The sequence below is a fragment of the Gymnodraco acuticeps genome, unplaced genomic scaffold (assembly GCF_902827175.1).
Source record: "Gymnodraco acuticeps unplaced genomic scaffold, fGymAcu1.1, whole genome shotgun sequence".
Classification (NCBI taxonomy): Eukaryota; Metazoa; Chordata; class Actinopteri; order Perciformes; family Bathydraconidae; genus Gymnodraco; species Gymnodraco acuticeps.
In genome coordinates, this window is record NW_022989822.1 from 23,200 (window position 1) to 37,638 (window position 14,439).

At 44.5% G+C, this 14,439-nt stretch overlaps 1 protein-coding gene across 1 annotated transcript; it reads left to right on the forward strand.

The window, feature by feature from the left end:
- Positions 1-1,511: 1,511 nt before the first annotated feature.
- Positions 1,512-2,868, forward strand: LOC117558052 (nuclear factor 1 X-type; the record flags this gene model as incomplete). Its single annotated transcript, XM_034234016.1, has 2 exons — positions 1,512-1,737; positions 2,335-2,868. Coding segments are annotated over exons 1-2 (684 nt in total), but the record flags the coding sequence as incomplete, so codon positions are not given.
- Positions 2,869-14,439: the final 11,571 nt, after the last annotated feature.

The following is a 14,439-nucleotide window of genomic DNA, read 5'->3' on the forward strand; positions in this document are numbered from 1 at the left end:
TGACGTTGAGCTAATTTGAAGTAAACATTGAATACTGCTTTCTATTCCTCCATCTTGTGACTGTGTAACTCCCTCTCTTGGATATCAGCATGTGAAGGACACTGTTCAGGAACTAGTTGATGCTCTGTATGTGATGACTACTTCCATTCTGGAGAGGATCAGAAATACATGGATCCTGAGATTGAAGCTCACGCCGGTGACGAGAGATATTTTTCTGGTGACCGTTTACGTGACGTTAGATACCCTGAAATCCTCAGACCTCTAAATCATGTCGTCACCGATGTGTGTGAGCGGCGCCTCTTTGTTTGCGCTGGTAAACCCAGGAGCAGCTGCCGGTGGAGGGTCTGCAGGGAAGTGTGTGTCCTCTCTCTGCCATCCTCTGCCAAGGTGGCATTATGCAAGGGGGAGAAAGAGAGGGGCGAGACAGACAGAGAGAGAGAGGGGGGGGGAGGCGAGGGTGATGGCGGCCATAGTAAAGATGGAGGAGGGCTGCAGGAGAGGACGTGCTCCCTTGAACTTTGCCTCGGTGTCAGAGTGGAACTTGTCGATTTGGCAAATTGTGCGACGTCGGACAAGGCTGGCGCTCTCTCCTACACTCCCACCTGCTCTCCCCCCTCTGTATCTCCCCCCACTACACCCACCCCCTCTCTCTCTCCTCTGTCTCTTTCCCCTCCCTTTCAGCTCTTGAAGCGCATTGGCTGGGCTACAGGCGTCTTGTTGCCAAATAGGTGGGCCTTATATCGGCGTTGGCAGCGGCTCAAGCGATGGTTAGGGAAAGAGCGCGGAGAGGACGAGAGACGGCGAGCGAGGCAGAAAGGGAGAGAGAGAGAGTTGGAGAGAAAAGGGGAAAAAGAAGCGGCACTCGGCTCTGCCAGCGGTCGTATTCGCTCGTCCAACATTGATTCGGCTCTCTGGTTTTTTTCTATTCTGCTCTCCCTGGCCCCCCCATCTGTGTGTGAGAGTGTGTGTGTGTGTGAGCCTTGCGCCGGGCCCAGGGATCAGAACAGACACCACTTACACTTTGCCAAGGATTTTTTTTTGTTTTTGTCAAGGTTCATTTTTTTTGGAAAGCACAAAGGACTGGTTATTTTAAGTTCTTCTATTTTTGAAGTCGTTTAAAAAACAATGCATTACTGTTCAAAATGACTATTTTTACTCGACAAGTTTTTATCTTTTTTGGTGTTTTTGTGTGTCATGAGCTTCTGGCTGTGATCCCATCACACTGAATTTTCCTCGTCCGATTACATTTTTTCTTCGGTTTTTAAACTTTGCCCCGGTGCTTTTTCACTGACCAGCATATTCAGCTAATTATTTTTTACAACCTCCCCAAGTGTTTTATTTTTTTTTCATCTACTAATTCTCCACAGCGTGCCAAAGCAGCGTTTACATTGGAGAGCGCGGGAGAAAAAAAAAAAAAAAAAACTGGTGCAGGAGATTTTTTTTTCACTTTAAACGCTGTGCCAAATTTATGATGAGAGTGCAAAATGGTAACTACCAGGCCGTCTGTCTTCCTGTAGCCGTGTGGTTTTCTTTCTGCCTGCTTTCAGTGTGTAGTGGAAATGTGAGTCTGGTTGCAGCTCCCATTGCATGGTCGCTCAGATAGGAAATGGTATGGCTGATCTGTTAGCGGCACATTTCAACAGTGGTCTCGTGGCGAAGCGTCCGGTGTGCGGCCCCCCCGGCACGGGAGCGCTGTGGCGAGATCTGGGCTTTGTTGCCCAGAGATATGTAGTGAAGGTATTACGGAGCAGCACAATAACTTTCTCTTTTAGCTGGAAGGAAAACTGGGAGCGCAACTTGGCTCAGCTTTCCCGTTTTCAGTTCTGTGTCGTCTCTGTCTTTATTTAGGAAAAGGAGGCTTTGCATTTTACTGTTGGGATTCATGTTCTTGCTAATTGATGTATACCGTACATTTTTTTAATTAATGTTTGTGGGCATTTCTAATGTTTTTAATTGTATATTTATCTCAGTTTTAATTTTCATTTATTCAACAATTAAAATGTTGGTTAATTGCTTTATTTTTTGTGTGTTTTAATTTATATTTTATGCTTTATAATTGTAAATAACTATTTAATGTTTTGACGTATTTAAAGAGAAGATTATTTAAATGTGTTTTTGGGAATTATGCAAATATTTATATTTAATGAACTTGCATTTAAAATAATTTTACAAACAATAATCATATTTTTAATTATCACATATTTAGTAAATTGTCACCATGGCCTCCTTTTCAATTAAATTGTTTTGAAATGCTTAATTGTAAGGATTTGCCGTTTTTCAAAATAAAAGCCTTTTCTCCCTCCTAACACCCTCTCCCTCTCTCTCTTTCCTCAGGATGAATTTCACCCCTTCATCGAGGCCCTCCTCCCCCATGTGCGTGCCTTCTCCTACACCTGGTTCAACCTGCAGGCCCGCAAGCGCAAGTACTTCAAGAAACACGAGAAGAGGATGACGAAGGACGAAGAGCGCGCGGTGAAGGACGAGCTGCTGGGCGAGAAGCCGGAGATCAAGCAGAAGTGGGCGTCGCGCCTGCTGGCCAAACTCCGAAAGGACATCCGGCCGGAGTTCAGGGAGGACTTTGTGCTCACCATCACGGGGAAGAAGCCCCCCTGCTGTGTGCTGTCCAACCCCGACCAGAAGGGGAAGATCCGGCGCATAGACTGCCTCCGACAGGCGGACAAAGTGTGGCGTCTGGACCTGGTGATGGTCATCCTGTTCAAGGGGAGTCCGATGGAGAGCACGGACGGAGAGAGGCTGGTGAAGTCTCCGCAGTGCTCCAACCACGGACTCTGTGTGCAGCCGCATCACATCGGGGTCGCCGTGAAGGAGCTGGACCTCTACCTGGCTTACTTCGTGCACTCGCCAGGTACACACACACACACACACACACACACACACACAGAGACACACACACATACACACACACACACACAGAGATACACACACACACAGACACACACACACACACACACACACACACAGAGAGAGAGAGACACACACACAGAGAGAGAGAGACACACACACATACACACACACACACACACACACACACATAGAGAGAGAGACACATACACACACACACACACACACACACACACACACACACACACACACACACACACACACACACACACACACACACACACACACACACACACACACACACACACACACACACAGAGAGAGAGAGAGACACACAGAGAGACAGAGACACACACACACACACACACACACGCACACACACATATTCAGGAGTGAGCATTGTCTCACACACACACACACACACACACACACACACACACACACACACACACACACACACACACACACACACACACACACACACACACACATGATGGAGAAAACACAATCAGTGCACATCAATGGAACACAAATACCACGTAATGAGGGAAACCTAAACTGACCTCAAATGAGTTCAAAAGTCATGATAGTAAATGATCAAAATACTACTCAGGTAGAAGTACACGTGTAAAAGTAATCCGTTTACTATTCTTTTTTTATTACAATCAAATCGTATCATTCTAATCTTGTAGTTCATCAACGTGGCGCCTCATAGCGTAGGTCAGCAGCACTGGACTGCCTCATAGAGTAGGTCAGCAGCACTGGACTGCCTCATAGCGTAGGTCAGCAGCACTGGACTGCCTCATAGCGTAGGTCAGCAGCACTGGACTGCCTCATAGCGTAGGTCAGCAGCACTGGACCGCCTCATAGAGTAGGTCAGCAGCACTGGACCGCCTCATAGCGTAGGTTAGCAGCACTGGACCGCCTCATAGAGTAGGTCAGCAGCACTGGACTGCCTCATAGAGTAGGTCAGCAGCACTGGACCGCCTCATAGAGTAGGTCAGCAGCACTGGCCTGCCTCATAGCGTAGGTTAGCAGCACTGGACCGCCTCATAGCGTAGGTCAGCAGCACTGGACTGCCTCATAGAGTAGGTCAGCAGCACTGGACTGCCTCATAGCGTAGGTCAGCAGCACTGGACCGCCTCATAGCGTAGGTCAGCAGCACTGGACCGCCTCATAGCGTAGGTCAGCAGCACTGGACCGCCTCATAGAGTAGGTCAGCAGCACTGGACTGCCTCATAGCGTAGGTCAGCAGCACTGGACCGCCTCATAGCGTAGGTCAGCAGCACTGGACCGCCTCATAGAGTAGGTCAGCAGCACTGGACTGCCTCATAGAGTAGGTCAGCAGCACTGGACCGCCTCATAGAGTAGGTCAGCAGCACTGGACCGCCTCATAGCGTAGGTCAGCAGCACTGGACTGCCTCATAGCGTAGGTCAGCAGCACTGGACCGCCTCATAGCGTAGGTCAGCAGCACTGGACCGCCTCATAGAGTAGGTCAGCAGCACTGGACCGCCTCATAGAGTAGGTCAGCAGCACTGGACCGCCTCATAGAGTAGGTCAGCAGCACTGGACCGCCTCATAGAGTAGGTCAGCAGCACTGGACCGCCTCATAGAGTAGGTCAGCAGCACTGGACCGCCTCATAGAGTAGGTCAGCAGCACTGGACTGCCTCATAGAGTAGGTCAGCAGCACTGGACCGCCTCATAGAGTAGGTCAGCAGCACTGGACTGCCTCATAGCGTAGGTCAGCAGCACTGGACCGCCTCATAGCGTAGGTCAGCAGCACTGGACCGCCTCATAGAGTAGGTCAGCAGCACTGGACCGCCTCATAGAGTAGGTCAGCAGCACTGGACCGCCTCATAGCGTAGGTCAGCAGCACTGGACCGCCTCATAGCGTAGGTCAGCAGCACTGGACCGCCTCATAGCGTAGGTCAGCAGCACTGGACCGCCTCATAGCGTAAGTCAGCAGCACTGGACCGCCTCATAGCGTAGGTCAGCAGCACTGGACTGCCTCATAGCCTTGCTTTGTATTTCAGAAGGAAAATAAATGTCGTGGAGTAGAAAGTATCTGCAGAATAAAACAGAAATACTAAAGTATATCGTAAAAGTACTTCTACATGAGTTCAAATACTTTCCACTAGTGCTTTTGTATGTGTGTGTGTGAGTCTGTGAGTGTGTGTGTGTGTCTCTGAGTGTGTGTGTGTGTGTGTGTGTGTGTGTGTGTGTGTGTGTGTGTGTGAGTCTGTGAGTGTGTGTGTGTGTGTGTGTGTGTCTCTGAGTGTGTGTGTGTGTGTCTCTGAGTGTGTGTGTGTGTGTGTGTGTGTGTGTGTGTGTCTCTGAGTGTGTGTGTGTGTGTGTGTGTGTGAGTCTGTGAGTGTGTGTGTGTGTGTGTCTCTGAGTGTATGTGTGTGTGTGTGTCTCTGAGTGTGTGTGTGTGTGTGTATGTGTGTGTCTCTGAGTGTGTGTGTGTGTGTGTGTGTGTGTGTCTCTGAGTGTGTGTGTGTGTGTGTGTGTGACTGTAGCCCCCCCCACACACACATCATGTCACACACTGTTTCTAATGAACGGCGAGGACATTTGAAAGGGCCAGTCTGCGCAGGATTTAGAATAAAACACATTTCCGTTGAGACGTGTTTGGATGTTTCCCCGTGACTCGTGGATATCCCGGCTGTAGAGTGTGTTTACCTCGGGGTGTGTTTGCGTTCCAACATTTGTTCAAGTATTTTGTGCGCAAATTTGTTTAAATCCAAATGTGCATGTTCTCCGCTCCATCAGCAAACAAAAGCATCTGCAAACCTGTGTGTGTGTGTGTGTGTGTGTGTGTGTGTGTGTGTGTGTGTGTGTGTGTGTGTGTGTGTGTGTGTGTGTGTGTGTGTGTGTGTGTGTGTGTGTGTGTGTGTGTGTGTGTGTGTGTGTGTGTGTGTGTGTGTGTGTGTGTGTGTGTGTGTGTGTGTGTGTGGTCTAGCATTACTATACTTGTGGGGACCTAAATCTGTTTACACAGTCACGTGTGGGGACTGGCTTCCCTTATGGGGACAAATTGGAGGTCCCCATAAGGGGGATCATTAATTTTAGGTTGAAGACTTTGTTAGGTTAAAGTTTAGGGTTAGGCATGTGTTGGTTATGGTTAAGGTTAGGATAAGTCTCCAGGAAATGCATGTAAGTCAATGTAATGTCCCCTGAAGTGATGTATACATGGTATGTGTGTGTGTGTGTGTGTGTGTGTGTGTGTGTAATCCATGTGTGTGTTGGGGTGTGTCGGTAGCAGTGTGTGTCTGTGGGTTCTTTTGTGTGTGTGTGGTGGTCTGGAGAGTGCAGTGACAGCTGGCTCAGGCCCAGGTAGTTTAGAACACACACACACACACACACACACACACACACACACACACACACACACACACACACACTTGTTTTCGAGATGTTTTTATTTTTAAATAGTCGTGGTGAAAATGTTTCCGTGTCACGTTAGACCGACCCGCTTTAGAAGTGGGAATATTAGGTTTGTTAGAATAATATATTTACTCATTCTCTGTCGAACTAAATAGCTAAATGTAAAATATTGAAGCTAAATTAACATAATTATATGAAATCATTAACAATGTGTGTTAATGCCAAACAATGGAAAAAATGAAGCTTATATTTAATTAATGTATTATTTATTGTTTGTTATTTATTATGTATTTTAAGCTGATCAAATGCTATACTCATTACTAGTGTCACCGCACTGAGAACAGAACAGGGTTACATATGAATCACTTTGAGCAGTTTTCATAGTTCTGTAATACTTACACATAATGGAGAAATACAATAATAACAAGAAATTAAATTAATAGTATTTTTGTATTATTGAAAGCGTGTCTGAATCTCATACTCCCAGACGCTGGACCCTAAATGATCTTCCACTTTGCTCGTTCCCTCAGTCTGTGTCCGAGGGTCAGGTGACTGCAGGTGGAGTCATGTGACCTCCTCCTCCCGTACTGTTTCAAGTCTTTAGTCCTCCTCCTTTTGGCAGGGAGTGGCCGTTTCTCAATCGCGAGGATGCTGGTTTGGTAGTCGCGTACTTCCAAGTCACTTCCTTCAGAAACAAAGCCAGTATATTTCCAAGCCGCGGCTTCGGAAAACGAAGAAGAATGGAACAGGCTAACAAGTGTGCCACTCTCTCTAACGGTTTCAACATAAACTGTACCGAAAATAAATACCTCACGATGTCTATCTAATTATGAACTTGCTTTACTTTCACGGAACACATTTCTGGTGATAACAAAAAAACAAAGTAACATATTTACCAACACATGTTCTACGCCACTACATACTTACATTTATATGTGTGCTGCGTCGGTTCAGCCATTCTCCACAAGGGTTTTTGAAATTGGACCGTGCGCAAAGCATTGTGGGGATTTTAAGGACGCGAAGTCTACCCATGTGCAGCCTCGAAATTACCCCCAAACCAAGGACGCGGCCTCGGTGGAATTCCAAGTATGCTGGAGATTGGAATAGTCCTTCGGCGGCACTCGATGACGTAGCATGCTTGCTTGGAAGCCAGTATCCTCGAGATTGAGAAACGGCCAGTGTTTACCTCAGCGCTACTCCTGACCCACAATGCACTGGGGCCACCGGCGGCTCAGACTAACTCCTGGAGCCCCGCGGAGGAAACCCCTCTCACTGCTCTGTGACCGATGTGTGTCACATTTTACTTTCTCATTAATATGCAGTATTTTGACAGTTAAATACTTTTACTCAAATATGAGCATTCTGTAAATCAGTTTAAATTACTACAAGCATGCAGTCATTTTCTGTCTTATCTTAAATAAAATAGCTCTTTTATTGTTGTATTTTCTGCTTGCTCTAAAGGCTTTCGGAGGTGGAACACTTTGCTTATAACACTAGAAAGTATGTAAGTATATACGAGTTAGGAGAAACCTTTAGATCACAAACAGCTCGTATCGTCGCTGAGCGTCCTGCAGGCTGTGAAGGGTTAACCAGGGGTCACAGGCAGAGGCTCCTTTCTAACCTTTGTGGGGGGGGGCAGTATCACAGTTGTATTCATAGCTGTGTGTGTGTGTGTGTGTGTGTGTGTGTGTGTGTGTGTGTGTGTGTGTGTGTGTGTGTGTGTGTGTGTGTGTGTGTGTGTGTGTGTGTGTGTGTGTGTGTGTGTGTGTGTGTGTGTGTGTGTGTGTGTGTGTGTGTGTGTGTGTGTGTGTGTGTGTGTGTGTGTGTGTGTGTGTGTGTGTGTCTTTGTGGAAGCATTCAGTTGCCAGAGGCCTGATGATTGGACCGCGGTCGTCCTCGTGTCACTTCTTCTGTCCCGCTGTCACCAGCTGTGTGTGTGTGTGTGTGGCTGAGGGGTGCGGGGTGTTTCGAGCAGTGTGATTGACAGAACATGAGATGCCACACACACACACACACATTCAGGACGTGTCTCTGTCCGCTTTTGTCCAATTATAGACAGCGAAAGATCAACTTCAGCTGCAAAGCTCCACTGACACAAATACATGGCTAAACACACACACACACACACACACACACACACACACACACACACACACACACACACACACACACACACACACACACCCTAAAGGTGCCTCCCGTCTCCGCACTGATCCGAGCATGAGATGATTACTGGATAATGGCTCTGGGATGTGGAGGAAGTCGGGATCTGATCTCATCCTTTGATCACATTTTATTCAAATGCAAAGGTTTTATTGTCATGTGGACACAGCTGTCATTAGTTAGGTGTTTCTCTGTAAGACTGCGGCCTCCAAAAAGACGTTAATGTAGCCATCAGTGTCACAACCGGCCGGGTAGAATCTCGTTTTAATTGAGGAGAAACAAAGACTGAGCGACTGAACGTCTTATCTGCTGCGGCCAATATCCTGCGCTCCAAAGAGAGGAAGGTTATCTCAGTGACGCGATGAAGAGGAGGCGGTCCCACGCTGAGACACATGCCTGGGAGGTGGTGGAAGAGGATCGGAAGTATGGCTCTGTGTGAGCAGCGAGGCGGATCCAGGTGCCCCTAAAACAACATAATGCATGTTTGTTATCCTGGCTGAATAAGAATCACTTAGAAAGGTTTAGACGCCCTGAAGCTAACGCAGTAGCACTCATGTAGCTTACTCAAAGCAAGTGTGCCTGCAGGATTAATGAACCTGTGAGTCAGCGATAGATCTATGCTTTTTAAAGAAATGTAATAATTGATGTTGTTAATGTATAACCTCGAGGACCGTTCGTACACAATATTGATTTGTGTATGAATACAGTAGGGCAGGTGCAGTCATTGATTATGTATGTGCTGTACCTGTATGTTTGTTTCTCTGCCATCTCTGTTCTGTATCTATGACTGATTGACCTGAATGTTTTATGTGTATTATCTCGATGCCCAAGACACATTCCTCCTAAGGGAGACAATAAAGCTCTATCTATCGTACACTTGGAAGCTGTATTCGTAGGACCAAGTGGTGCACACTTAAGCGTTGAATAGAAAACAGAAAAGCTAACATGACTCGTGCTCAGCAGTCAGCGAGGCTCAGGCCGACTCGTCCTAAAACCGCCCACAACGTACCGATGAGGAACTCTAAACAAAACCATGACTTCTTTTGTATTTACTGTTAACAGACAGCGGCCCGTGCACGATGCTGAACATGCACTCAGTCCTGCAGTGGATGGTTCGTGACGTTGAACAGCAAAGCGTCGTCTCAAGCTGTTGCTATCAAACCGTTAGCCTACGTAACCGCAGTGTTGCATGCTGGGATACACTTGTTGTTGTTATTTTATCTTGGAAAAGGTGCCTCATGTGTGGTGGCCATGGCTTTAGCTAAATGAAATGTGATGCTCAAACAGTAAGAAACACTGGCGGACTTAGTACCTGGAGTAGAAGGTTACAAGTCAAGAAACATCTCTCTGGTCTCGTCTTGGTTTGGGGGGTTGTTGTGCGGAGTGATGGGAGTGATGGGACTGATGGGACTGATGGGGGGTGTGTTTCTGGACGGAGGGCAGGATTGTTTGAGTTGAGAGGCAGGCTCATTCATCCGCTGTGAGAAACACGTCCAACGGAATGTTCCCTACACTCTGTTGTCGTTTGAAAACCATGTGGCCCATAAAGTTCGAGCTCTCTCTTTGTGACGGGACGGGGACACTTTTTTAAAAGCTCCGAGGCCCCCGGCTTGGCCCCATTTCAGAGTGTGTGTGTTGTAAGAGCAGGGAGTGTGTGTGTGTGCTGTAAGAGCAGGGAGTGTGTGGAGTGTAAGGACTCGCTGGTGGAAGGATTTCTCCAACAGCTTCGGAATAAATCTGTAAAACACACACGTCGACCTCCGTTAGGCGAACTTTCTCCCGCTCCGGAGGTCCGAGCGCTGCTTCACTTTCACGTTAATTACCCAGTTTAGTGAGTCTCTCCGCGGCGGGTACACAGAACCTGAGGGTGTGATTGAATTAACGTCTCATTTGAAACAAAGGTCAGGTCTCAGCTCGGCAAATTAGAAAAAGTTCCTCCACGCAGAAACAAGGATTAGCTTTATTTCCCAATTTCACTGTACGCTGGGTTTTAATTATTTATGTAATTAAGGTTAATAAATGAATGTTATGGTGTCTCTTTTTGAGCAATCAAGCAGACGCTCGCTTAGTAAAGGGTTCAAGAAATGTGTTATGTTATCCATTAGAACAACGGTCATTATATATTAAACACATGCCATTAAATAAATAGGCTTTTTATCTATTAGGAAATGACTGAATATATTCATTTTCTGCATTTTCCCTCAATTTCCGTGTATTATTTTCCAATAAATTAATTATTGTAAGCATTAATTGATATTGTAAACACATGCAATCATCAAGAAATGACTGCATATATTCATTTTCTGCCTCTAAAATAATATATGTGCTCATTTTCCTCAGTTTCCATGTGTTAATATCCCAATTATAAGCATTCAAATGACTTGATATGAAAAACACATGCAATCATTACTAAAGGAGTGCATTCATTCAAGTATTTCATTATAAATGGATTTGTCTCATCGGTTCACGTTGTCTCTTCAGTTTCTGTGTTTTATTTTCCAATAAATGAATTATTATAAGCATTAAAATGATATCGTTAACACATGCATTTATTAAGAAATGAGTGCATTTATTATTACGTTGTCTCTTCAGTTTCCGTGTGTTATTCTGCTCTCTGATCCGGTTGCATCGTGTTGTCTCTGTACGGACGCCAGCACTGAAATCTGTCTGTTCCCTTAAACACACCTCGGTACAGGAGAGAGGGGGGGGGGGGGTGGCTTTCCATTTCCCTGAGCCTACGGGCAAGAAGAGAAAGCAGAGTGTCTTTTCTGGGTCGCGTCCCAAAACGCCAGGTTCTTCTGATTGGTCGGTTCGCGCCTCGTCCAGTGGAGCAGAGCCGGGGAAAACCGCCTCAGGAACGCTGTTTCAACACGGGGCGAAACCCCTCCGTCTCTGTGGGGCTTCCTGTTTAAATATACAATTAGAGATATGATATGTAACCACAGGTGTGAATACAAAGGTCTACAAATATATATTTATATAAACACAATACAATTATGCAATAAAATACATTTAATGCATATTTTCAGAAACATCTCCAATAAAATATCTAATAAAATACAAATATTTAAATAAAGATAAATTGAAAATGTGCGGAAAAAAATCATTAAATACAACATTTAAAAAAGAATATAATATTTATAATAATATTTCATTAAAATAAATATAATTAAAATGATAATAAGGAATCAATAAATCTCGTTTAATGTGCTTTATCTATTCTCTCTTCTAATGCTGCAAACAAAGACGTGTGTGTGTGTGTGTGTGTGTGTGTGTGTGTGTGTGTGTGTGTGTGTGTGTGTGTGGTGTGTGTGTGTGTGTGTGTGTGTGTGTGTGTGTGTGTGTGTGTGTGTGTGTGTGTGTGTGTGTGTGTGTGTGTGTGTGTGGGGATTGAGTCTGGGGGGGGTCTGGCTGGCATCGTTTCCCCTCGACTCGTTCAGGATCTGCCAGCTTTCAAACATCAGAGTCTCTGCCAACTCCTGATCCTTTCTCCTCTCATTTTAACGTCTCCCCCCCCTCCTCCAAATATACACATATACATATATTTATATATCCGTGTTCTCGCTTCAGGTCCCTGAACGCCCCGCCGACGTCTTTACATTACGTCTGATTTTATGACACCTTGAATAAAGCGCTTTCCCAGACTTTTATGAGACATATTTTCCAGCCGTGGTGGATTCAGGTCCAACACAAAATGGAGGACAAAGCGGCGCTCCTCCCCGATCACAGGAGGCTATGTACTGTCCGTAATATGCCGTGTATCTCTTCACATCCCTCTTTCATCGACTTGTATTCTACTCGAGGGTATTTCATTTACATCCGTATGTTGTCATGCCTTCAAAGTATGTTTTCACTTTATTTTCACTGCAGCTTTTGTGCATATGATAAATAAAGGTGTTCACTCTTAAATATAAGGGGAGGGGGATTTCATACGTATAAACACGGCTGGATGATATGTCTTTTTATGCAAACCTCATTTCTGAATGTTTTCGCTAGATGTCTTCGTGTTGTCTTTATCGGCAGAGCAGGACAAGATAGTCAGGATTAAGGACGGATATTTCTTTATTTTAAAAGACAGTACAAATACATGAGGAGATTCTTACACAATGGTCGTCCCTAAATACATTCATTCATGTCTTTAGTGGACTTTAAAAGGACATCTTCATTGATAATAAATGACAAAATAATAATAACAAAAGAATAGGTAAAGGGGGATGAGACGCATAAATGTTGCTTGGATTTGAACCCATTATATTTCACGGTGTTATATATAAAATGTTGTCGTGGAAGAAGTTGCTTTTTATTAAAGATTATTTTTTTGGTCACCATCATTGGAGAGACTAAGTTAAAAGGGTGGAGGTAAAGGGGGATGAGATGCGTAAATGTGGCTTGGAATTGAACCCATCATATTTTAGGGTATAGTAATAAAACGTTGTGGAAAAAGTAGATTTTTTGTAATGATTATCTTTGGTCAAAATCATTGGATGGACTAGGTTAACATGTGTGTTCTATTCTCTACGTATTACTCCTACACTTATCTTAACTTAAAAGGTGGAAGTAAAGGGGGATGAGACGCTCACATTTGAACCCTGGTCCTCCACAGCGGGGCCTGACTGACGGCTTTTAGAGTAAATGAACGTCATGTTTTGTTCTTTACTCGGGAATGAGGTGCGGGGGGGGGGCGCTAAATACTGGGTGGGGGGGGGACCGCTAAATACTGGGTGGGGGGGGGGGGCTGGAATTACTCAATAATGATCAGAAAATTAGAGCCATTATTGAGGCAGAGTAAACAGGCCTCTCTGAGTGTGAAAGGGCCCATTCAGGAGCCTTTCTTCCCTTTCATGGTTCCACCGGGGCCTCGAGAGCCCCCCCCCCCCTTTGTTCCCTGGAATAACAGAGTGAATATATGGGGGTTGGGGGGGGGGCAGGAGTTGGGGGGTCCCAGTGTGAAGCCTGGTATGGAAGAAAGCTGATTTATATGTCTTTGAATCTATTTATTTCACACTTTTAATGGAAAATATAGCTTTTTTTTTGTCAGATTAACTTCAGAAACGTTGGTAACTTGTTTGTAGTTCATATTACATATTTGATCAAAATTGTAATATGGACAACATCCTAATTGAGTAATATTTGGTAAAGGCAACATATGTGATCAATATATAATTAAGTATTTGTGGGGCTGCAGAATAACAGTGTTTGATAATGTGATTACAGTTTTCAAAATGTGTGAAGATCAGTTTGGAAGAAAGCTGATTGTAAATCAATCAATCAATTCTGCTTTATTTCACCTGTTAAGCCCAGTAGCCCCCGCCGGCTCTAAAAAGGTCAAATGTCACTTGTTTTGCATCAATCTTGATACAGGGTACTTATTGTATGTTATAGTTTGGATTCCTAAAGCTTTTAGTCTACCATCCCATCATTCAAGGGTGCTTTTCACTATAAGTAAAAAAAAAGATTTGGACGGACACTATAATTTACATTTCTTTACTATGTTCAATCTGAATTTACTTTAAAATAAAAACATCTATATTTATTCTGACTTTTCTACATCCAACTCACAGGTTTATCATTACTTTGAGAAACAAGATTATTAATTTAACCCTTTTAGAAGATATGGTCATTTGATCTGGGAATGTCATTTTGGAGCCTGAGACCTGAACAACAGGCTTGGGGCTGAACAGGTTAATGGAATATATAGTTTTTTTAGTCAGATTAAGTTCAGAAACGTTGGTAGATTGATTGCATTTTAATCAAAATTTGATCAAAATTGCAATATGGACGACATCCTAATCGGGTAATATTTGGTAACGGCAACATGTGATAAACATAAGTATAGTGGAGCTGCAGAGAAACAATGTTTGATAATGGGAATGAAGTTTCAAAATGACCGTTCCCTCTAACACCTCGAATCGCTTTTGCAAAATCAGATACAAAAAAATCACAATTACTTATTTTCTTTCCAATTTGACAGCCATAGAAAATGTAGTTATTTTGACACTTTTTGAAACTTGTATTAGTAACTTGT